The following is a 25,770-nucleotide window of genomic DNA, read 5'->3' on the forward strand; positions in this document are numbered from 1 at the left end:
GTAAATAATAAGTATTAAAAATGTACAAAATAACCTAAATACATTATATCTCTAAACTATATATACATATATGAATTACCTTAAAAAACTAAAATAAATATATAAATTGATAAATAAATGCTGTAAAACCATTTTAAACCCTTAACACTGAAAATAAAAGTTTCAGAGAGGCTGGAATACACCTTTAACATCAAATGTAATACTGAATCTTACAGCACATTATGTTGTCTTTGCAGGCAGTCTGCTGTTGCCCAAGTCAGGTGTCTGCCTTGAAGGTCTGTGTGCTTTCTACTGACTAGAGTATTAACAGACACTGCAGCAGATGAAGGATAATTTAAAAGATACACACACACAAAATAATGGAAAACCTTTTTGTAAGTAACTGACTGACATTTTTGTTATATAGGTTTGAGTATTTGATCCCCTGGGATTTTCACACACTACAGTCTCTAGTTTCAACAGAATGGTGTGAATAACGTGCTTCTGTTCTGCAGGCAGAAACACCTTGTTGAGAGGTCAGAGGAGAATGGCCAGACTGGTTCAAGCTGATGTTTATGATGGCACAAACAACCATTCTTTACAACCATGATGAGCAGAAAAGTATCTCAGACATTGACGCATAAGGTAGATGGGCTAAAACAGTAGAAGACCACATTGGGTTCCACATCTGTAAGCCAAGAAAAGGAATCTGAAGCTAAAGCGGGCACAGATTCCCTGAAACAGGACATTTGAAGATTGGAAAAATGCTGTCTGGTCTGACTTTTGACTTGTGCTGTAAAATGTAGATGGCAGGAGCAGAATATCTGGTGGTGTAATGCAATCTGGAATGTTTTCTTTGCACAAATTGGGCCCCCGAATATCAATTCACCATCATTTGACTGCCAGATTATCCAGTTGTTGCTATTCATGTGCATACAATCTGTAGGAGATAGTAAATATTTCAGTGTAGCACTCAAGGTTTCCATATATAAGTATGTTTCAGACAGAGGCCCTTCATCAGCTATGCAAGCAAAGTGCTACTGAACTTTCAGGACATGAGGCCAGTTTATGTTCAAAACGGAAGATAAAAGCACGCACGCACGCACGCACGCACACACACGCCTATGCTGCCCTCTTCTGGACAATCAATACTACTACTTATAGTCTGCATAATATGAGAATCTTTAGGAAGGAGGAAGTGTTCCACCATGAAACCAGAAGTCTGTCAGGGACTCACCAATCGGATTAATGTCGAAGAAGCGGACAGGTGTCCTGAGGATGCAACTGAACATGCGGTTGTGGAGCGTCTGAGCAGAGCACACCAGAGTGTTAAACATCAGCAGACTGCACAAGAAGCCAAAGATAATAGTGGCCACTGTCAAACCTGACGCAAAAGAACAGAAGCTCTGTGTAAGAATGAGTGACCTGGTTATAAAATCCATTCAATATATATATATGAAGACAAAGCATATGTTGTAATATTTTGTTAATATAAAGGAAAAAACACTACAATATTTATTATATTACATTTTATCGATTATGTGAGACAAGCGTTTGGGTGTAGGTGTGTACCTGAGTAAATGCCCAGGTAAAAGTCAAGTGAGAGCTGTTCACTATGGCTGGTGTTAACACTGTTGCTGAAGGTAAAATTACGGTTGATCACATCCAGCTTTTCCTGTTCTGAAGCCCTGTTGATTCAGATCATGCAATCGCTGCAAAAACACTTAGTGTATTGCAATTGAGACTCTAGCAAATAAAAATTCTATTTGCTTAATAACTGACTTAGCAAAAGAAAGTATTAATGGAAAAACATATGCATCCATATTTGTGCATTCAGCAGATGCTGTTATATCAAAAATGAGAGTAAGTGAAACAAACTGCTACTGCTTTGACATTTCCACCAAGTCACTTACCAGTATGCAAGCCACCAGTCTTGAAGAATATATGCCACCTGTGGATCGAAACAGAACATTAGCTCAACAAGCCACCAGCACAAACAGACAAAATGAGTGAGGTGTTGGGGAGGTCACACAGTTGGTTGCACCTGCGCGAGCAAGTTGAGCAGTACAAGGACTATGAGCATGAGGATGTTGGCACCAGCCCTGAGGTATTTCAGATACATGTGTATGCCAATGGTGCCCTCGGAGCGGCTCTCCTCAGCAACAGTCTGGAGAGGTTCTGCCTGGCCATGACAAGACAACACAAAGAAGTGATACTCAAATGTGCAAGATATTCTTTTCATGTGGAAATGCACATTACAAAAGCAGTCATAATGGACAATGGGAGAGGAAGGACCAAAACAAAAATAGTATCAAATGAATTATTACTGATAAAATAAGACGACGAGCCTCCTGCATTCAATTAATTTGCATTTTCTGAAAATGTTATGCCTACTTTACAACTATCACAGGGTTGTCAAAGTCCAGTCCTGGAGGATAGAATCCAGCAGTTTGGTGATTGCTCTGCTCAGACACATCTACTAAACCTGTGAATTGGTTGATGAGTTCAATCATGTGTGATTAAGCAGTTAAGTCACCAAACCATGTTAGATTCCTACTCTCTTAGACCAAGGTTTTGACAACATAGGGCTACATTAACTAGTATTATATAATTGATTAATGTAATATTATTCAGTGCAGTACTATGGTATTAAACCTTTTCATTCTGAACATTTTCATTCATTCTTCTCCGTCTCATGAATCCAAACTAAGCAAAACAACAACAGAAGTTACCACCAGATGGCACATTTGACACATATATTCTACTTATTATAACAGGCTATGAGCTTCTGAATGAACCAATTAGAATCAAACAAACATACTGGCAGCTGGTCTGCCTCTTCATTGACAGACAGCACCGATGAGGTGCGTGAGCGCACTGAGTTCTGAGAAAGAGTTCGGCTGCGGGAGGGTTCTCCGACCCCTCCAGCCTGCTCCTCATCCTCTTCCTTCTTCAGTAACAAGGCAAAGTCCACACCTGAACGCAGCAGCTCAGAGTACGTGCCCTGAGCCACCAGTTGACCCTGGAGGGGATTTAAAATAACTTTTTCCTTGACAAATTAGGATTATCTTTAACTTGTTATTACTGTAAACTTGGCACAACACCAACACCAGAGAGACAGAGAGAGAAGAAAGAACAAAAAAAAAACAAAAAAAAGACAGAAGTATTCAGAAAAAATGGATAAACAATGTAATATGGGTTCTTCCATCCACTTACTTGCACACAAACAAACTTAGAAGTAGCAGGAGTAAAGCAAACTACATAAAGTGTTTGTTTAAATGCAATCTAATTTATGCCATGATCACCTTGGTGCGTGAGCAAAGAGAGGATTGGCAGCAAGAGATAAAAAATTTAAAACAAAAACAAAAACAACAACAACCGAAATACAGAGAATGACAGGAGGCAATATATTTTCTTCTTTCCACTTAGCTGTAGTGGGAGTACTGCCAACTATATATAGATGTTTACACACTCTGAAACCTAGGCTAGACCATGACCATATTGGTGTGCCGCTACACACTACACATGTACTATACAGAGGAGTGTGCAGCCATTCACCTCTGAGAGTATTATTAGTTCAGTGGATTAAAGTCATCTTGGGGCATGGATTCCCATGCCTGGAATGTGGAGCAGTAGCCCTGCAAACACTCACCTCTTTCAAAACCAGGATGTGATCAGCCGCTTTCAAGTACTGCAGCTGGTGGGTAACCAGGATTCTCGGCTTCTCCTTCAAAATGCCGCAGATACAGCTGCAGTACACACAGGTGAAACACAGCCACTCAACAAAATCCCCTATACACATTTAGGCACACTGATTCATACACTAATACACTAACAGGTACCCGTGACTTAATATGGATTGCCTTGATGATACATGCGGTTTTTCATTTAATTAAAAGGGGCACCAAAAAGAGGAAATGCCAGATTGAATGCCTTGTGTGAGCATAAGAACAGGCAGAAAAAGCAAGGCAGTTGTGTCAAAGGAACATCACACTGAGAGCAGGCCACAGGAAATGAAAGAAACCAGCAAATCCAAAATATCACTAAGGAGGAAAAACTAAAATACAGGAGTTCTTGACTGGACAAATTAATATGAGCTGAAATTGACATTCAAAAACTTTCAAAAGATTTTAAAACTTTTACTTTGATTTGTTTAGGTACATACCCAAAATGTGGAAAGCAAACAATAGACAGCCATTATTCTAAAGTGTAGATGTAAAAAGTGCTGTCACAGTGCTATGACCATTTATTAAAGACAGTATTCAAAACGATACTGTTACAATGATCTATATTACAATACTTTAAGGAAAGTCACTGAAATAAAAAGAGAAACTTACTGCTCAAATAAATGCCTGCCCACCTCCGCATCCACTGCACTCAGGGGGTCATCCAGTAGGTAAATATCAGCATCTTGATATACAGCCCTATGAAAAATGCATGTTTGCACCCACCCACACACACACACAAAGAACATTATTAACCACTAAGCAGCAATTAAAAGAAATTCTTTGGCTCTTCGTCATGTAGGTGTGAAGCTGATCCAGTGCAGAGCTGACTTTGTGTGACAATAAATGTCCTCACTGTAACCAACAATCAATTTTGAGCATTTTTAACATTCTCCAACTTTAGCATTATGCAAACTACATGATGCTATCTGTCTGTTTTTGTCACTTTGACTCTCAAGGATCTCCTTACCTACAAATGTTATTCTCATCTCATACTGCAAGTCACTTTAAGGACTATACCAGAATGCATTATGATGTCCAGACTTTTGTAAGTCACTCTGGACAAGAACGTCTGCTAAATGCCATAAATGTAAATGGTTATGGAACTGGACTAAACATTTGACATGCCTTCCATCAAATTTTCTGCTGAATCTCACCAATATAACATCATGTAATAACACTGTTAGGCTGTTGTCAACAGAAAATTAATAGGAGATTGACGATATACCATTTGTGAAATATATTTACTCTGCAATGTGTAGATACAATTAATGTAGATAAGTTTTTGATCTCCTGATGTACTCTTGCAATATGAAATTCCTAACTATTGGAACATCAGTGTAAATTTAACATGTTTCTTTTTTCAGCAAGTGTGTTATTCTGTGCTGATAACTGATCTGTTTATGCAAGCCAGGTCCTGCAAGGAATGCAGCTAAGCTAATAAACTAGTTGTTTCATGCTAGTAACATTACTCAGTTATACTCACATGCATCTTCTGCACATTCTGAGCTCACTCAGTAAAATATTATGATAACCAAAATATACAAATTCAATGATTATGATTATTCAATGGTTATGATGTACAAAATCAAATTACTTTTACTTGCATATACAATCTATGTTTATATTCATGGAATAGAAGGGCATTGTCATTCTGATTAATATGTATTTTAGTGGAATTCACCCTTTAATCCACAATTCATACCTGGCCAGATTAACTCGAGCTTTCTGTCCTCCACTGAGAGTTGCCCCTCTGTCCCCAATCAGAGTCAGATCTCCCTCAGGTAGCAGTTCCATGTCCTAAAGTACATGGGGAGAGTAGAAAGTTTACAACACTTCCCATCCCAAGCAGCAACACAGAGGTGTTGGCTCTGTCAGATACTATATGTACTACTCAAGCAAGAATTTCAGTCAGACAGGAAATTTCACAGACAGCGTAACAGGCTAACAGCCTGTCAGGTAGTAGTCATACCCTTTTTAGAGCACAGGCCCTCAGAACCTTCTCATATCTCTGTGTCTGCAGCTTCTTCCCAAAGAGGATATTGCTGCGGATGGTCCCTGGGAACACCCAGGGCTGTTGGGATGCATAGGTCAGCTCCCCCTTGACCTTCACCACACCATTGTCCTGGGGCAGCTCTCCCAGAATGGTGCTAAGAAGAGAGGACTATAAAGAGAGGAAAAGAATGGACGTAGAGAGCACATACAGCATGACAGTGCAATGCATTATGAGTTGTCACAGTGACAAGGAAATACAGTTGAATCATCCAATCAGAAGTTAGGGAGAGAGCAAGTAGTGTTTGCACTGACCTTACCGGCCCCAACTGGGCCAATGACAGCAAGTAGCTGGCCTGCCTTCACAGTGAAAGATACATTTTGTAGAGTAGGAGCATCCAAACTCTGTAGTAGAGGGCATCAGGCATCTTTAGTTACTGAACTTAGTAAAAACCATGTACATATGCTACACACAGTGAGAGATCACCATGCATTTACCTTGTCCCAGTAGCAGATAAGATCTTTGATTTCCACTGATGCTTCCTTTCTCTCCTTTTGAGTCAACATCACATTGGTTTTAACCAGCTCATCCAGCAAGAGGAACTTCTGAGAACCCAACAGATCACTATAAGATCATATCTCACAGACAGGCAAAAGTCTTTTTCTCTCAACAGGTTTAGGTCTGATAATTCCCACCCGTCACACAGTGTTCACCAGGGTTCAGTTCTTGGCTCTTTTCATTATCACCTGTAGGTTACTGCTACGGCAATATCATCTGATAGCATGGCCGCCAGTTTTGTTACTATGCAGATAATGCATAAATCTACATCTGCACCAAGAATTTTGACTCCCACCTGCACTGGTTAGCAGCTTGACTGATATTAATATCTGTATGGCTAAGAACTTTTCGAAAATGGTAATAATTATTATTTATACAGCACCTTTCTCATACTCAAGGATGTTTTACAGACAAATATATATTAGCTTTTACAATCACTCACAAACCGATGAGAAGCGAAAGGCAATTTGCACATAGTGTACTCTCTTTCGGAACCCACAGCCCCCTCGGGGACTGTACCGGGTGCAGGGGAAGGGGAGGAGGTTAAGACTAGAGCACCAACCATCACTGTACACACACACACACACACACACACACACACACACACACACACACACACACACTCATCCATGTTTTTGGACTGTGGGAGAAAACCAGAGACCCTGCAGAAAACCCATGCAGACACAGGGAGAACATGGAAACTCCACCCAAATAGGAACTTGAACCAAAGTCTCTAGCACTTGGAGGCAAACATGATATCCACCAGCAAATAAGACAGCAACTAAGTAGCATCAGTTTAAAGTGTAAGTGCTCAGTGTTTGGGAGATTAACAAATTTCATCTGCATGATGTGAATGAACATTAGGTTATTTAGGTACACCTCCAGCATGGGTCACGTTAACCATTATGGTTGAAAGGAAGACTTTTTCCCCCTTCACTAGCCCAGTGGGTTTCGCACTACCTGTACTTTTTTCAAAAGAGATACATACTCATGCACAGTGCACTGATCATAACACGTGCAAAACAATCCAGTTAGCGATCCAGTAACATGTTTACAGATGAAGCAGTCTATAGCTTAGAGAGGAGGAGACTGGAGGACAGTGAATGGACTGCTCCCGCTCATTAGTCCGGTAAATATTTTTTACTGTGAAGCACTAACATACATTTGCTCATCATTTATATTATTACCGTTATATATTTATTTAAAATTTCTTAATGTTGCTACCATACTAAGCCAGCATTTGATGTTTTTAAATCCCTTAGATATAAATATACACTAGCTGGTCAAAAAAAGGTCACCACCTGGATTTAACTAAGCAAATAGGTAAGTGCCTCCCATTGGATAATTACTGCATGGGTCATTATGTTTCAGCTGGCAACAAGTTATTTAACCCTAACTGATGCAGTGAGTAGCTTCTCATTTGTTAAACAACCATGTTGAAAGACATCCTGTGGTCGTGGAAAAACATTTTAATCTGTTTCAGAAGGGTCAAATTATTGGCATGCATTAAGCAGAGAAAACATCTAAGGAGATTTCTGAAACTACTAAAATCAGGTTAAGAACTGTCCAACGCTTTATTAAAAAGTGGAAGAACAGTGGGTAAACATCATCTTTGAGGAAGGAATGTGGTTGGAAAAAAAAATCTTGAATGATGGTGATCGGCGATCACTTAAATGTGTGGTGAAATCAAATTGTAGAAAAACAACAGTAGAACTCAGGGATATGTTTAATAGTGAAAGTAAGAGCATTTCCACATGCACAATGCGAAGGGAACTCAAGGGATTGGGACTAAACAGCTGTATAGCCTTAAGAAACCACTTATCAGTGAGGCTAACCGGCAAAAACGGCTTCAATTTGCTAGGGAGCACAAAGATTGGACTCTGGAGCAACGGAAGAAGGTCATGTGGTCTGATGAGTCCAGATTTATCCTGTTCCAGAGTGATGGGCGCATCAGGGTAGGAAGAGAGGCGGTTGAAGTGATGCACCCCTCATGCCTAGTGCCTACCATACAAGCCTGTGGGGGCAGTGCTATGATCTGGGGTTGCTACAGTTGGTCAGGTCTAGGTTCAGAAACGTTATGTGCCCAAAGAATGAGGTCAGCTGACTATCTGAATATACTGAATGACCAGGTTATTGCATCAATGGATTTTTTTTTTCCTCCCTGATGGCATGGGCATATTCCAAGATGACAATGCCAAGATTCATTGGGCTCAAATTGTGAAAGAGCGGTTCAAGGAGCATGAGACATCATTTTCACACATGGATTGGCCACCACAGAGTCCAGACCTGAACCCCATTGAGAATCTTTGGGATGTGTTGGAGAAGACTTTGCGCAGTGGTCCAAATCTCCCATCATCAATACAAGGTCTTGGGGGGGAAAAATGTATGCAACTCGGGAGAGAAATAAATGACATTGCAGAAGCCTGTGGAAACGATGCCACAGTGAATGCATGCCGTAATCAAAGCTAAAAGCAGTCCAATTAAATATTAGAATGTGTGACATTTTTTTTTGGCCAGGCAGTGTATAGAATTAGTGTTAAATTTACATACTTAGAATTCATTCGTGATGGATTCGAATTCAGCATAAAACATGCTAAAAAGGACTTCACATTTTATTTTAGGAAGTAAAAAAAGTGTGTGTTGCCCGGTGTACTGCTTTATAATTATAACTTGCTGCATGTAATGCTGAAAGAAAGGTTTAGTTTGCCATCCAGTACTGTAGACAATGACCCAAATATTTGTGTCAAACATTATGTAACTACGTAACTTAATGAACATGACGATAAACTAGCAACCTCTGGTGATCAGGTTGGCTTGCTAATGTTATTTTTTTGCCAGTACAGAACAAAGTTTTGACAGCAGTAAGTTTTGGTATTTTCTTTTAAAATTATATAATAGAAGATTACCTATTTTTTTAGTCTATTAATGAATATAAATGAATTAATGCTGCTTATTGATGTGTACTCTTCAACAGACACAAAAAAGCAGTGACTGAAATGAGTTCTTACAAGTCAAGTCAAATTTTCTGGATAAAGAGAGAGAATACTCTCATATATGTGTGTGTGTGTGTGTGTGTGTGTGTGTGTGTGTGTGTGTGTGTGTGTCTCATTCAAGGCCAGTTAGGAAAAACAGTGTTGCATATATTATACTTCCACTATAATCTCAAAGTAATATAAACATTAAAAGTAGCATTACATCACTGTTGCTTAATATAGCCTATACAGTCCCTTCTTGTTGGGAGCCGACTCAAGATTAAAATTGAAGTTTCTAGAGTAAAACACACTATAGTTGTTCAATGGCACTACACTGTTCTATCTAATCACATAGGTTAAGTCCACATTATCTCAACCGCTCTACAAATATTATCCAAACCTGCTTACATCTGCATACATATTACACAGTGTAATCAATGCAAATGGTAAACCTAACCTCAAGTTTAGTTAATTGACTTGTTTGAATTGTTAATTGAACTTATTTCCTAAGAAGAGCAAAATCCAAGTTTATTTGCAAAAAAGGTTGCAAAACTAGCAGAGGTATAATATCTTAGGAATAACTGACCCTGAAAATAAACCCAGTAAAAAGAAGTGAGATTCTCGTATCTACAACAACGTCATGCGTGGAGCAGTACCTTTATCCTGCAGATGCTGACACTGGCCTCAGATACCTTCTCGATAGCAGCTGGGAAGAAGAGCGTGACAGTAAGGCGGACGGCGCTGTACAGCGACACGGCCACAAACACGCGGCTAGCTGAAATAGGGTGGCCTGCCAGCACGTAGACGGTGAATGTCACAAACACGATGATCTTGCTAGCCACAAAGAAGGAGGCCATATTCAGGCCTCGCAGGTATGAGCTGCTCATGATCTTGGAGATCTCCTTCCTGCAAGAAGGTGGTAGAATGTCAAACCAGCATGAGAATGGCACGGTGAACAACATTAAAGTTATCACAAGCATGGTTACCACCAACACAAGAATCAGGCCAAGAAATTTGCCAGGTAATGTTGGCACACAAACAAGTAAATTCTGCATAAATATATACCAGTTCATCTCAAACTCGTTCTGGTGTTAATAAATGTGGCTTAATAAGGTATGGACTTCTTTTCCTCTGCTCTCAGTGCTGCCTTAAGGCCAAAATCATGAGACTTTAATGGCCTCTGAAACCATGTGAAGCTATTTTCTAATACTGAACAACAACCCTCTTAGAGATATAGAGAAGAAATATCCAGGAAACCTGAAAGTGCAAATCAAAGACATGCAGACAATCCAAAGTGCTAAAGAGAGCAATTACGAGTGTTCTGTTGGTAGCAGGTAATACGCTTGTGGAATCTGTGTGTGCAGTAAAAGGTCAGCAGACTTTGTGGGAAAGAACACGCAGTGCACCTGACCAGTGACCATAACCCTTTATCACCACCACTGGCCTAAATTTTACAATGTGTAATAAGCCACAGACTTGCAATAAATGTGCTCTTAAACTGGTATTATATGGAATGGAGAAGACATCTCAAAGAACATGAACAGGTCTTAACCTCACACTTTCCATAAAAAGTCATGACAAAATGCTAACCATGGTCAAATTGGTTTCACTTAATATTAGGGCATAGCAGAGAGAGAGGAGTAGCCTACCTTCTGACATCGTTGACTAAGGCTGTGAAGGGCTTTTCCCAGGCATACATTTTAATGATGCGAATACCAGAAACCACCTCATTCATTGTGCGTATCCTGTTGTCAGTAAAGGTTGCCGTCTTACTCCTGAGAGAGAGAGAGCGAGAGCAAGAGCGCGCGCGAGACAGGCACCAAGTTTTTTGTCCTGGTGGTAAACTGCAGAGTACACTCAAATTGCTTTCCCCTCCGCCCAATTTCTTCTAATTGTCGCCCATGGAATAAATTTACAAAAGCTTTTTGAAGAGGACTGAAATTCTTGTGGTTTAATATGTTCCATCGTGGTGAAGCAAAATTGAGGGTATAATCTGTTTTCAAAGGCTTGAACAAATGAAACTGGGTTGCAAGTTTTCACACTGATATTCAATTTCTATGTGCTCATTATAGCCAAAAACTGCTTGCACATCCCTGTAATCCTCTGGAGCAACTTCTACAACAATCATGTGATTTTTGAGATCAAAAGAGTGCACATGCAAAAGCACATTTTTATATACCTGAATTTGGAGAAAAGCTGTCCAAATAGGGTCTGTAGTGGCATTAGAAAGATGAGCACTGCCATACCCGCCAGACATGATGGTCCAATCTCTTGCCACAGAAGGCCAATAACAGCTGCAGCTTGTAAAGGTCCCACCCACAGGAAGTGCAGGAAAATTGTCACCTGAGAAAAGCAGCTAATATTAATCCTGAGTAAGTCCTTCTAGGTATTAGTCCAATAGATAGACTTGATTCTATGAATACCTAGAAGAAAAGAATACTCACCAAGTTAACTGAAATTTGGAAATTAGCAAAGAAATGCCTGGAGAGCTCAATATAAATACTTTGTCTGAGCAGATACATAAATCTGTGTCCACAACCTGAGAACAAATCTGAGTACACTCTCTAAAAACAGAATAAGAAATCAAAACAGACTAATAAGAACTCAGTCTGGTTCTCCATGATCCTCAGATAATCAGTATTTATACTTAAGATGAAAAACACAGTGATATACATAAAACAGTAAATTACTGAGCCATGGGGCATTCTGCCCTGTTGCGTTAATGACATTACAATGAACAGAGGCTGCTCTCTTCAAATGCCAAAGAAATAACTGTTATATTGTAAGACATCTTGCTAATCTCACCATCAAATTTTCATTTGTGGAATTTATAGGCATGTGCACCATCATCCAATGTCAAGCACTGGCATTAACAGTGCTTGACATTCATATAAGATTAATAGTCTAAAAGAGTCAGAATGTCAAGTGCAGGCTTGGGAATATTATGTCCCATGATATGTTTACTGTATAGCATGCTTTGTTTAGTAATAACCTGTCAGGAAGGGCCATTGCATGGTGCTTAAAACTAAGCATTTTCTCAGTAATTCAAAATGCTAAGTGACAGTGCATAGAGGGCCACGAGGGTCTACATAAGTAACCATTACCAGAAGTAGTCATGCAATCCTGTAACAGAAGTGCCCCAAATTAGCTCACTAATGCGACCAAATATTTAATCTAATTATTTAACGCTTCATGGAAAAATAGCTTAACTTAATAAAAACATGCCTTCACAGTGCAGAACAAAACCATGAGGAAAACAGAAAACACATGAAAGGTAAAAACCAAAACAAAGCAAAATAAGGCATCAAAGTGAGCACCACAATGCAAGGAAGTGATCCTGACACATACTTATCTCTTAAATAGGAATGTTTTGTTTTTTGTTTTAAATACAGTATCAAAAATAACTGGATTATGGAATGGAAATTGAATCTCTTTTTCCACTGGAATCTAGACAAAAAGTTTTAATGACATGACTGAAAATTAGAGATGGCACAATACCAGTTTTTTTTTTCTGGTACTGATACGATAATATCTTGCATTTGAATGTTGCACAATATCAATACTAATATAACTATCAATAGCTCCAACATAGAGCTGAAGTTTAGTTATTTGGGAGAATTGTTTTGTGTGCAATGTATTATATATGCTATTTACTGATGTCATGCATGAATAGGACATAAAAATAAAAAAAACTATAAAAAACTAAAAAGCTTGTCACAAAACAAGCATTTTTTTTTTTATTTCACTGCCTTACAATCAGTATCTCTCTTATTCATCACATGCTGGGTTCTTAGCTCTGTCATGGAATGGTTCCCTTCCCACTGATCATGTGGTACCACGTGTGACCACACCCCCTTGTTAGCACACACCTGCACCTGGTTCATTGTCATTTATTTATGTATTTAAACCCCTGTTGGTGTATGCCTCTTTGTCGGACTTTGATTCTCTTTGAACATGTAGTTGTGTCAATGTTAAATGTTACTCGTATTCACGCTGGATGTTTCATGCGAGTGCCATTGTGTTTATCATTCGTGTTCGTCTAATACATTTCTATGTCGAGGGAGTCTGCGTTCTGTTCCATACCCTGCAGCACTTGGGTCATCACACTCTACTGTACTCACCCTCGGCACAATTTCTACTCATTTACTTAAAGAACCTTTAAACGTAAACCACTGTCCATTAGCACATAACCCATGAACCTATGCTTTCTGTAAGTAACTCTTTGCCTAGCCTGGATTATATTCCCAAATCATTAAAACTGGTAATAATCTAAAATAGAGTTAAACTGATACTCTTCAGGTCCCTGCTGCTACAGTATTGACATTAGCAGTACTTGTTTTCAAAAGAACCTAAGAAAAGCATAACTGTTTTCTCACACATTCCAGTGCTTATCAGAAACAGATTTATCAGTGCTTATCAAAAATGCTGTACTGTACTGTAAATGTGACAAACCTGCATAGCGTTTGGTACAAAGCATAAAGGTCAAGTTAGCTCTTACATTTAAATTTATGGCATTTAGCTGATGCCTTTATCCAGAGACTCATGGCTGGGTACAACTTGAGCAATTATGGGCTAAGGGCATTGCACAGCAACTTGGCAGTGGTGGGGCCTGAACTGACAACTTTCCAATTACAAGTTGAGTACCTTAACCACTCTTAATAATTAAGAGTGGTTAAACAAATATATATTAAACAAATTCGCTCACAAACAAATACAATTTAGTTATAATAGTTAAAAATAATGTACTAACACAACTATATTAATTGAGTCAGAACCACCACCAAACTTCAATTTTATAAATATCTCTCAAAACAGCCAGAAAGGCTGAGGTACAGCTGCTGTATTTAATGTTTCCTTCAAATGCAAGCATTTATCATTTGATTACTTTACATGCTTTGTTTCTCTCTGTTCTGTTCCTCCAGGAATGCCAAAAATATTACTTGCAAAGGTCTATAGGCCTCTAAACAGATTTCACTGATGAATTTACACATATGCTATCTCCCATTTCCATTTTGACTATTTTGTAATCGCTGGGGATTTTAACATACACACTGGCAATCCCAAGGACAATTTTGCCAAGGATCTCTGTTCCATATTGGACTCTTTTGGTATCTCTCATTGTGTGGCTTGGAGTACACGTGGTCATCGTCATACTCTGGATTTGGTTACTGCAAAGAGTCTTAACATAATCAGCCATTGTTAAGGAATTAGCTTTGCCAGATGATTGGTGTGCGTTCCTTGATATGTGGGCCATTCTAGAACTCAAGACCCAACATGTCAGTTTATAAATGATAGCAATGTAACACTTTTCATGAGTAAAATCTGTTGTTGCCTTGCCGAACATCTTCAACTCAAAAACTGTTAGTGTTATGGATGAGATTGCTCCAGTTAAAGATAAAACCATTAAGGTAAGCAGAGTGCCATGGAGAAATGCTACTGTAGTTCAAAGTCAAAACAAAACTTCAGATTCACAAAGAATCTACAGATTCACTGCATGTTTATAATTATATTCAAAGCAAGACAAACTTTTTTCTTTAGCATCATCAAGAATAACATTAACAGCAGCAAATTACTACTTTGCAGTAGTTGATAAAATAACAAATTTGCAAACAAATGTCCCCTGAATTAATATCAACTGTATGATGTAATGAATTTGCATCCTTTTTTAATTCTTAAATTCTCAATATCAGACCAGCCATTAGTGTTTCTATCCACCAATGACCCTTGCAATCACCATGTTAAACCATCATGATCTCCCAAATTAGTGCTATTAACAATGAAATTTTAATTGACACAGTGAGGGACCTTAAATCATATACATGTAGCTTTGACACCTTACCTACTACCTTCATAAGAATGTGTTTCACTCATAGCAGATGACATACTTCAGATAAAACAGCCCACTCTTATCAGGTGTTTTTCCTAACACACTAAAAACCACAGTGGTGAAGCCTCTGTTAAAAAAAGAAAGATTGGAAGTTTAAGTAATTACAGACCTATCAGAAATCTACTATTTATTGGGGAAATCATTGAAAAAATTGTTTTCAAGCAATTTACTAATTTCCTATCCACAAACAGCTGGGTATACAAATTTCAGCCAGGATTTTAACCTACTCACAGTACTGAGATTTCTCTAACCAAGGTAATTAATGACATTGTTTGAATACCAATTCAGGGAAGCTGTAAGTTCCATTACTGCTTGATCTTTGATATAGTAGACCATAAGATTCCTATGTCCCTTAGGGTTTGATTCTTGGGCCACTCCTATTTAACTTGTACATGCTTCCATTTGCCCAAATCATACAAGACTCTGAGCCATCATACCATTGCTATGCAGATGACACTCAGATTTACTTAGCCTTTCCCCCAGGCATCTATGGTGCCTGCAAGTCTCTCTGCAAGAGCCTTGAGCACATCACTAACTGGATGGGCCAAAACTTTCTGCAACTGAACAAAGATAAAACAGAGATATTTATATTTGGTAAAAGCAATGAAAGGCACATACTAGCTGCCTACGTGGACTCAAATATCCTAAACTCTAAAAAGCTAGCTTGTAATATAGGTGTACTAATAGATTCTGACCTCAGATTTAGCATTCACAAAGTCATTTGCTAAGTCTGCATTTTATCTTAAGAATACCAACAAGATCAGAGATTTTTTGATTAGACTAGATCTGGAGACACTCATCCATGCTTTTGTGGATGGGGGTGAATGGGGGGTGATATGCACTCTTCTTCTGCTCCTAGTGAGAACTCTAGCAGTTGTAATTTGCCTGAAGCTGTTTGTCTTTTTTGGAAGTCCTGTTAGGAGCAAAAGAGAGCATATAACCCACATTCCTTACACTGGCTACCAATATACTACAGAGTTGACAGATGGCTATCATTTTATCCTTGTATATAATGAATGCTCTGAGCTTACAAAAGCAAAATAAGATGTCCTACAAGGGTTAGTCACAATTATTCATAAGAATGACATTAGCTTCGATTGTCACATGAATGATACTCCGCAATATGCACCTGCTAATCTGCTACATTTAACAAAATTGAGGATTATGCAAAGGCAAAAAACTTGATGGCAATTAAACTCTCCTCCTGATTTCTCAGAAGATGGACAAGACAATTTCCTCAGAACCAAAGACGAATTGTTGAATATTTTACTAAATTTTGATGCCGTTTCAGTTATACCCAAGTGTTGTATTAAAAAAAAAAACAAGTGCTATTATTGACTGAGCTCACATTTGAGATGTAATATTAAACTGAGGCATATACATTCCTGATCAGATTCATAGAATTTGGTCTATTCTTTCAGTTCATCAAGACTGGATTATAATAATTGACTTCTATGATAATGTTCTAACAAGTCACTAAATATATTTTGTAGAGAATGCAGCCAGCCCGAGTCCTTACAAGAGCCTGTAACATTTCAAAGTCAGGCGGTTGTGGATAAGAAGGGCAGTTGTTTTATTTTGAAGAGGACAACCAAAAGCGGTAATCAAAAAACAGACAAGGTAAAGAACATGCACTTTGAGATTAAGCACAGAACGGACTTTTTGTACATGGGTATCTAAATCAGGTTAGTACATGAGAATATCATCGATGTAGGACTCCATAGCCCTCTCCTCCTCCTCCTGAGTAAGTGGGTAGACGCATGCCTTAGGTAAAGTGGCCCCTTTTAACAGCTCTTTAGCACAGTCATAAGGGTGGTGAGGAGGCAGTTGGGTCCCTCCTTGCTAAAGACAGCAGAAGGTGTACTGGTATTCACTAGGAATATAATAGGTCTGTCACCTGCTGGACCTTCTATGATGGTACAGCACAGTACAGAGCAGTAAACAGTTCTTGGGACTGTGAAGAAACAAGTGAACAATCCTTTCTGGGCCATGATATGAGTGTGTCCTGCTGGTCCAACCATGGCAGGGTTAGAATAACAGGGAAAGCAGAAGATTATATTACCAGAAATGAGAAGATTTCAAAACGAAGGGTGCTGGTATTGAGTCTTACAGGTTTGCTGCAATGGGTCACAGAGCCAGCCCCTACTGGGACTCCATCGGGAACAGCTAGGTGAAGATTATGTTGAAATGGTACCACAGGGATTCCTTGATCAAATGGATGTATATGAAATTTCTCTCTGCTCCCAGATCAATCAAGGCTGTGGAAAGTATTCCATATGCTTTCCAGGGCTCTGTGCTAAGAAACTGTGTGGTCTGACATGGAACTCTCAGAGAACCTGTCCTGTAGCTCCACATTAAAGGCCCTCCTGCATGCATCATCTTCTCTCCACAGAAGTGAGGTGGGAAGAGTCACACTGCATAGGCACTGTGAGTTTCCTGATGGGGTTTCAATCTGCCTCTCGTAGCACAGTTGGTGGAACAAATACCGCATGTATTGCGAGGTTTACATTCATGGAGAAAGTTGTCAAGATGAGTTGCCAGAGCAATGACTTGATCAAAGTTGAGATCAACCCTGCAGACTAATTTATGCAGAACCTCCATGTTGAGTACATTTTGAAAAGTCACAAGCAGGGTCGCCTCATTCCAATAGCTCCTGGCAGCTATATTATAGAATTTAGGCATATCCACAAACAGATTAACCTGGCGGAGTTTAGGTAGAATCTCACCACAAGCTCTTATTCTCGTGTATTCTCATACTCTGCAAGTTATTCCTTACCGCAGTTGCCCAATCAAAGGCCTTGTCTGTAAGTCAAGAGGTAATGAAAGCTATCTTAGCTTAGTCGGAACAAGTTTGACTGCTCGTAAAATACATGGAACACTACAGCAAAAACCCTCTAGATTTATATGGGGAGCTGTCTGGTCTGGTTTCTTAACAGGAAAAACTGGGTAATTACCGACAGGAGGAGAAGCTAAAGCAGAGGAAAGATCCTGCTAAGTAGATGTGGCCATGGATTGTTGTTGGGAGATGAAGTCCAAGAAAATATTCTTAAGTGAAGACAGCTTTCATCAAAGCCTCTGGATCTGCCATCTGCTTAGGTGGTGAAGAATTCTGTACTGTTTCAGACAAAGCCAGACTCTTGTGGATAAAAAGGGTAGCAGTTTTATTTTGTAGAGAACAATACAAAGCAGTAGTCAAAAGCAGCTAAGTGTCAGAACCTGCACTTTGAGATGAACAGAACCAGGCAGCATCAAAACCAGAGTCAAAGAACAGTCCAGATCAAGGTGGGTACAAAGAAGAGAGTCGGTCTCAAATATGGACAATAGGAAAGAACACTCAGTATTCACTATGGAATAGAGTGGCAATACTTCACAAAGAGAACTGGGAACTGGCAGGTTAAAACTGACAGAAGAAATAGGCTGAACTTAATGGTCTGGTGATGAGGAGCTTGAAGAATTGTCTATGATTGGTTGGGTATTCCTCTGAGTAGTGGAATGCTGGGAGTTGTAGGGATCCGGAGAAAGGTGGCATAACAGAGCCAGATAGTTTCATCATACTAGTCCTGTGAGCTAAGAACTGGCTAGCAATTCAATTTTGAACTGAAAATATTATTGTTAACCTATATAGCTGTAAATGGAATGGCTCCACAGTATGTGAGAACTCAGTGAATTCTATAACCAACCACACCTACCAAAAATGCTTTTATAGTTGTAACTACATCTTTCTATTTTATCTGTATGTTACTGGTGAAATGATGCAAACAGTTCACTTGATTACACCTGCTGGACAGTGATGCCAGTAGGTGTAATTGACGCCGTTATATCCTTCCACTCCATCTTCACCAATGGACAAAGAAACAGCTCATTCACCCTAAACTCACTGAGGAAGCCAAGACCTACAATGAACTGGACTCATGTTGTATATATAATTTAGTACAACACAAACTGTTTATAAGATGGGCCACCAAGAAAGAGTGCCTTCAAGTCTTGGTCCTATATGTTATAGGTGCTATAAAAGTTCATCTGAATTTAACTATAAACTTTAGCAGATTGTGTACTGAGAAACATAGGAGCAAGAATAGATAGAATGACAAATCCTGGAAAAATCACATACCTCATCAAATCTGTTGACGTCATTAGACAACAGGTTGACAATCTGTCCAGTGGTGGTGTGTACCATAGCGACGCTGCTAAGGCTCAAAGCCTGGGGCAAAAAAAAAACATTTATTAGGTTTCAAAACAGTAAATGTTAAATATAAACGAGGAAGGTAAGGACAAGAATAATCTGATATACAATAACTTTTAGAAAACCAAAGGACTTAATGATTAAGTCAATGGTTCATGGTCCAGTGCTCCAATAATATCCAATGACTAAGAGCTCTTGTTTATTCATAGATTTGTGACATTAAGGAAAACACCCAGTTTTGATTCCTCCATCAAAACCAGAACTAAACATAACATAATGACTGACACAGGAAGGTATTTAGTAGACCCAAACCTTCTTATAGATCATATGGCACATGGCAATACGGATCTTCATGCCAGCCCTCTGGACATGGTAGAAGTAGAGGTGGTGTAATAAGGCCAGACCCAGAGAGGAGATGGAGACACCTGCAGCATACCCATATGCCTCATACAGTGCACCCATGTCATTAGGGTCATAGCTCTCAAAGTACTGAATCAGCTTGCCCAGAAATACTGGCTGCACCAACTTAATTACCTCCTGTGAAGAAGGAGACAGAGGAGAATGGAGAAAGTATTTTAGAACATTAGTCCTATGATTTGCAGTATTTGCTAATGATCTTCACTTTTAGTTTACATTCATGGTTATTAGCTTTTTGTAGAGCACTTATTTGTTTCTTAAGTTTCAATCAAGCTAAGTCCAGATGGGTGGCCAGAGTACAATAATGGTATTTGTTTTATAGGACTGATACAAGGTAAAAGAGCAACATTTTGCAACAGACCAAAATAAGGGTACCTCAATAAGGGTGAAAATGCCCAAAATGGCATATGACTTCCAGTAGCACTTGACGATAGCTTTGGTGAGTTTAGGAGTTTTGAGTTCTTTGTTTGCAATCTGCACTTCATGGTCCCAAAAGCTGTGTGTGTGTGTGAGTGAGTGTAATAGAGAGAGAGCGAGAGAGAGAGAGAGAGACAGACAGACTTTTAAGTAGGTATTATTAGCAAGCAAAGCATGATCATTTTGCCCAGCACATGTCAAGTGTCACCTCTCTGTATAAAGGCCAATTCCAATGTAGCTTTCTAAATAATGTATTTAGCTTTCCATGAAGGAGGCAGTAGTAGCTCAGCGGTTAAGGTACTAGACTAATAAGAAAATTGCCGGTTCAAGCTCCACCATCGCCAAGATGCCATGGTTGGGCCCCTGAGCAAGGCCCTTAATCCTCAATTGTGCGAACTGCACTCAGTCACAATTGTAAGTTGCTATGGATAAAATCCTCGGCCAACTGCAATAAATGAAAAGGAACACATATCCTAAATTACGATCTGGTCAATTTTATGATCATTTCACCATAAATGAGAGACATTAAACAAAATTCTATAAAAACACTAGATTTGTTACATTTGTCTTATGGGGAAAAAGTTAATAATAATATTTGCAATTTTAGATTGAGACACTTAACTGTAAATCTATAATATAACCTCAGAGTATACACACATCTCTGTGTAGTCTGATGCAAATCACTGATACTATGTTTATAGATTTGGAAAGACTAACCACCATTCTGGAACTAACTTTCAATTTGGGATTCATCTGTGCTTACTCTATGTTTGATAGATTTCTTTAAGGGGAACATTTCAAACAAGTAACTGCAAACCATTCCTGATGCATTTCTGTAATTCTAAGTCTTTGGCTCCAATAATTTACATGTCACAACTGAACCAGCAAGAGTGTAGGCCTACTAGAAGAGGGGAAAGTGCTTTTTAACAAACTTGGTAAAATGGTTTATAGATGAACACCTTAGACTCTGGAAATTTTACTAAGGCTTTTGATTTGAGTAAAAAAATAACAAATATCCTAAAAACTAAAAAATCTTATACTTTAAACCCTTTATATTTATCCATTAGGTCTGTAACAAACAATATTAGCACACAATGCAGAACAAATGGATACACTGTTTACAGCCTGGATGATGTGATGTAATTAAGTTTGTTATAGTGAGTATATACTGCTTCATTCACCTCTGAAGTTCCTCTCCAAGTCTCTTAGACTCATCCTCAGGAAGCACTTTGAACATGTCATCCTCCTCAATTCTTCGTTTGTATCCAATGCGGAACAGTGGATTCAACCAGCTGACCAAAAGAAATGAGAAATTAGAGGAGAGCGTAGCATAAGGCTGTGAGACCATACACTTTATTTGAAACAAACAAAAACAAAGAAAACAAAATATCTGCCATAAAAATGACCTGTGGTTCTTATCATTAGTGCAACATAAGGTGAAATTAGGTCAGCATCTATGGTGTACCGAAGAAACCTTTTGATAGCAACAGTAAAAGGTAGTTAACGGTCGTGCTCGGGTAAGATATTCAATTTTTCATCTTAAAAATAAATAATAATCTATTGATGAACAATAGGCAACTAATGCAAATGTCCACCACTACAAACTCAAATGTATGAGAAAAGCTATAAACAAAATCAGTTTAGACTAGCTTTGTGTTTTGGACAGGAAAAGTGAAGCGACTAGCGTGTTTGAATTATATAAAGTTTCAATAAACACATCTTTCTCATTCGTGCTACTGACTATTCTGTTGTGGTAGTTTATAGGGTTCAATAATACTGAGGCATTCTACTTTTCTGTTGTCTCCTGAATAAGGTAACGTAGGCATGCTGTGACATGACGGACCTTACACATTTGTCGAATTGCTTAAGTTTAGCTAGCTGCGTAATTCCTAAACTAAAATTAATCAAGAGTGCTATGACCATCGCCTATACCTAATTGTTTTTTAAAGTCGTGTTTGGACGAAAAGCTACGCTGTCAGTTAAAATATAAGCATTAGCTAGAACCTACGACGTTGCCTGCCAATGAAACTAATTTGGCCAACTCCTGAACTAGCAAGTTACCTATCTGTTTAGATAGCCTATTATCTAGCTCTCTCTCTTCTAAGACTTTTAAAGTTATTTTTCCGAGTCCTCTACGGGAAATTGCATACGGTGTTTTCTTCAACAAACAGGAATATATTACTTCCTAGTATTGCAGCATTTAGTGTTTACGTCTGTCATCGTAGTAGCCCACTAGTACTCACCAGAAGAGTATCTGCGATAAAATATTAGCCGAAGCGGCTGGATTAATTTTTGCATCCTTGCGTATAGGCTCCATATCGAGTTTCCTGAGTATCAGCTAGCCACGAACATGAGTCCCTAAAGACGTTTACTTGAGAACGGATACTTTGCCAACTGTTATATTAAGCACGTAAATTTCAGTGACTAGTATTGGCAGATTGCTTATGCCGCTGTAACGTAGCGACGAAGTGGCTTTAGGTTAAGGAGACCGCCCAGTTTACCCATAAGTGCTCAGTCACTGGCTCAGGAAAAAAAAAAAAAAAAACGTTTTCATTGTATTGGTTTTCTTTGCCCAAAGTGTTACTAACAGACTGAGCGGTTTCGGGGTGATGAAATGTAAAATGCGTTCAAGTTGCAAATGTCCAACTTTTTAAATCGATGAAGAATTGAGAGAAATAAACGACATTTGGTAGTTTTAGTTCATTTTTATTCGAGTATTGAACCATCCTGGGTAAAGAAACATTCACAAGTACTTCTACAAATAAACACACCAATAAAGAAAAGTGAGAAAGTGACTAACTGCAGTATTACCAACCAGCCTCAGATGTTCAGTCTTAATGATTTAGTTAGTCTCGGCATATTGTGTCCTGTCTTCTTCTGTGAGATCTGTAAGCCTTATGACCGCCATCTGTTTCTTATTAACTTTGTGGCAAGCACCCACCTTTTTCAGGGTGTTTAAAACAACTTCTAAAAAGCCTTGATTTAACAACTCGCACATTCAACTGCAACGTCAGCAAAAGGCGTGTCACTAGACCAAATTTAAAGAGACACTTGCCCCAGTAAAATGTTTCCATGCACCACTATAATCATGGCTGTAAAACGTCAATGTGTAAGCCACAATTCTGTTTTAACCTGGATTATTGAGAACTATAGCACACATATATATAACACCATGCAAATTCCTTACAATTACTACCAATGACATCTTTCCAAATATTTGAGCAAGCTTTTAATATCTAGCTAGCCCAAACTGATGATGTGAAAACAATCAGATTTGACATTTCTCAGGAATTTTCACACGATCATGTATAACTTATTAAAATGTACAGTGGTGTGGAAAAGTGTTTGCCCCCTTCCTGATATCTTTTTTTTTTTGCATGTTTGTCAGACTTAAATGTTTCAGATCATCAAACAAATTTAAATATTAGACAAAGATAACACAAGTAAACACAAAATTCAGTTTTTAAATGATGTTTTTAAACCTACATGTTGTTGAAAAGTGATTGCTCCCCATTAAAGCATAAATTAACTGTGGTTTATAACATCTTTGGAAAGCTGAGTTCAGTTTCTCTAGCTACACCTAGGCCTAATTACTGCCACACCTGTTCTCAATTTTTAAAAAATCACTTAAATAGGACCTGCCTGACAAAATGAAGTAGACGAAAAATGTTTTTTTGGCCTGCATGGCAGAGTTCCAAAACAAAAACTACTGCTGAGCAAAAAAGAACATAAAGGCTTGTCTCAGTTTTGCCAGAAAACATCTTGATGATCCCCAAGACTTTTGGAGAAAATACTCTGTGGACTGACGAGACAAAAGTTAAACTTTTTGGAAGGTGCATGTTCCTTTTCTAAAATGCTGTGTTACGCCAGATGTAACGGGACATCATACCAACAGTAAAATATGGTGGTGGTAGTGTGATGGTCTGGGGCTGTTTTGCTGCTTCAGGATCTGGAAGACTTGCTGTGGTAAATGGAACCATGAATTCTGTTGTCTACCAAAAAATCCTGAAGGAGAATGTCTAGCCATTGCTTTGTGACCTCAAGATGAAGCGCACTTGGGTTCTGCAGCAGGACAATGATCCAAAACACACCAGCAAGTCCACCTGATTGTCTTAAGAAAAACCAAATGAAGACTTTGGAGTGGCCTAGTCAAAGTCCTGACCTGAATCTGATTGAGATGCTGTGGCAAGACCTTAAAAAGGTGGTTCATGCTTGAAAACCCTCCAATGTGGCAGAATTAGAACAATTCTGCAAAGATGAGTGGGACAAAATTCCCACACAGCGCTGTAAAAGACTCGTTGCTAGTTATTGCAAACACTTGATTGCAGTTGTTGCTGCTAAGGATGGCCCAACCAGTTATTAGGTTTTGGGGGCAATCACTTTTTCACACAGGGCCATGTAGGTTTGGATTTTTTTTTCCCCCTTAATAATAAACCTTAATTTTTAAAACTGCATTTTGTTTACTTATCTTTTTGTCTAATATTTTAAATTTGTTTGATCTGAAACATTTAAGTGTGATAAACATGCAAAAAAAATATCAGGAAGGGGGCAAACACTTTCCCACACCACTGTATGTAAGGTACACAAAAAATTAACTCATAACAGAAGTGAGAGAGCACTCAAAATAAGCTGCAAACAGGAGTGAGGAGAACAGAGAGAGACTGTGATAAAATACAGGTAAAAACAGTGACCGAGGGAAAGGAGCAACTGGACAGGAAAAAGGTGTGGGCATTTAAAATAAATAAATAAAAATCATATGCACAGTTCTACCCCTACAACTGCCTGCCAAACAAAGGGATGGGATGCTAATGGCTTTTTAATTGTGTGTACACCCCGGTACATTAGGAGCAGTACTCTGACTGTACTGCTCAATTAGTATTAGGAAACCCAAAATGTGCAAAGAAAACATTCCCCATACCATTACACATTTTACAAAATACATGCCCCATCCACTAGAGCAAAGAGCCAACTCTTTGGCATAGCAACCAGGGCACTAATTTTACCTTCCTGAATGACGGTCTGTGTCACACCACCCTTTCTTTCACAGCGATATGGTCTCTGTCAGTCTCCTAGACTGTCTGAACCCTGCTTTTGAGCAAAGCACCAGCAAGCTATTGCACTCTCCTTATGTAATCATAGCCCGGTGAAAACTTGGACCATTGCCATGTCAGGTCTGTGGAAATCTTGAGATTGGCTTAACATGGTGGATTAGTCTTTAACTAGTACAAGGTTCACAAGACTGTTTAATATTTAGAGCCAGACAACCTTTCAGTTATATGTAATTGGCACATGCCTCTATCATGTCTATCAAGGTTTTACAGTACAATGCTATCTATACTCCTGAATATAAAATATAAAATTGCATTGCAACATCTTATAATCACTCATTAATTTTAACTTTAACAATATGTATTATATATTTATAGTATTATCAATATATAGAAAATATATTGCTTATTATATATTAGCAATATCTAAAACATACACACTCCTGATGTGTGGTAATATAAAAGGCCTCAGTGAGAGATACTACAGCCTCTCAGATTAGTCATGAATGCTTTTCCACAGGCAGATAAACTTTCATTGTGAACCATCTTTTCTGACTCTTTACTGAGGCTAGTATGACGTAAATCTTTCTC

The 25,770-nt window shown here is 38.7% G+C and overlaps 1 protein-coding gene across 12 annotated transcripts in view; it reads right to left on the minus strand.

Moving 5' to 3' along the window:
• The window catches only part of abcc4 (ATP-binding cassette, sub-family C (CFTR/MRP), member 4), a 31,968-nt gene extending 9,382 nt beyond the window's left edge, over positions 1-22,586 (minus strand). For 11 of the 12 annotated variants that reach the window (XR_003410891.2, XR_003410894.2, XR_003410893.2 and 8 more), the window contains exons 1-19: positions 22,375-22,586; positions 21,313-21,423; positions 20,090-20,210; positions 19,610-19,834; positions 19,226-19,315; positions 11,407-11,570; positions 10,877-11,002; positions 9,884-10,133; positions 6,195-6,302; positions 6,012-6,101; positions 5,677-5,868; positions 5,410-5,504; positions 4,317-4,403; positions 3,632-3,728; positions 2,801-3,001; positions 2,024-2,161; positions 1,893-1,930; positions 1,552-1,667; positions 1,217-1,363 (exon numbers count right to left, since the gene is read on the minus strand). Coding sequence is in view for 8 of the 12 variants with exons in the window: in XM_027013662.2 (XP_026869463.2) it covers positions 1,217-1,363; positions 1,552-1,667; positions 1,893-1,930; positions 2,024-2,161; positions 2,801-3,001; positions 3,632-3,728; positions 4,317-4,403; positions 5,410-5,504; positions 5,677-5,868; positions 6,012-6,101; positions 6,195-6,302; positions 9,884-10,133; positions 10,877-11,002; positions 11,407-11,570; positions 19,226-19,315; positions 19,610-19,834; positions 20,090-20,210; positions 21,313-21,423; positions 22,375-22,448 (2,470 nt within the window). In the remaining 4 variants the exon portion in view is untranslated. Of the gene's footprint in view, positions 1-1,216; positions 1,364-1,551; positions 1,668-1,892; positions 1,931-2,023; positions 2,162-2,800; positions 3,002-3,631; positions 3,729-4,316; positions 4,404-5,409; positions 5,505-5,676; positions 5,869-6,011; positions 6,102-6,194; positions 6,303-9,883; positions 10,134-10,876; positions 11,003-11,406; positions 11,571-11,671; positions 11,753-19,225; positions 19,316-19,609; positions 19,835-20,089; positions 20,211-21,312; positions 21,424-22,374 lie in introns of those variants that run through there. The other variant, XM_027013690.2, reaches the window with a different exon arrangement.
• Between the last annotated feature and the right edge of the window lie 3,184 nt (positions 22,587-25,770).

Source organism: Electrophorus electricus, chromosome 1 (assembly GCF_013358815.1).
Source record: "Electrophorus electricus isolate fEleEle1 chromosome 1, fEleEle1.pri, whole genome shotgun sequence".
In the NCBI taxonomy this organism is placed as follows: domain Eukaryota; kingdom Metazoa; phylum Chordata; class Actinopteri; order Gymnotiformes; family Gymnotidae; genus Electrophorus; species Electrophorus electricus.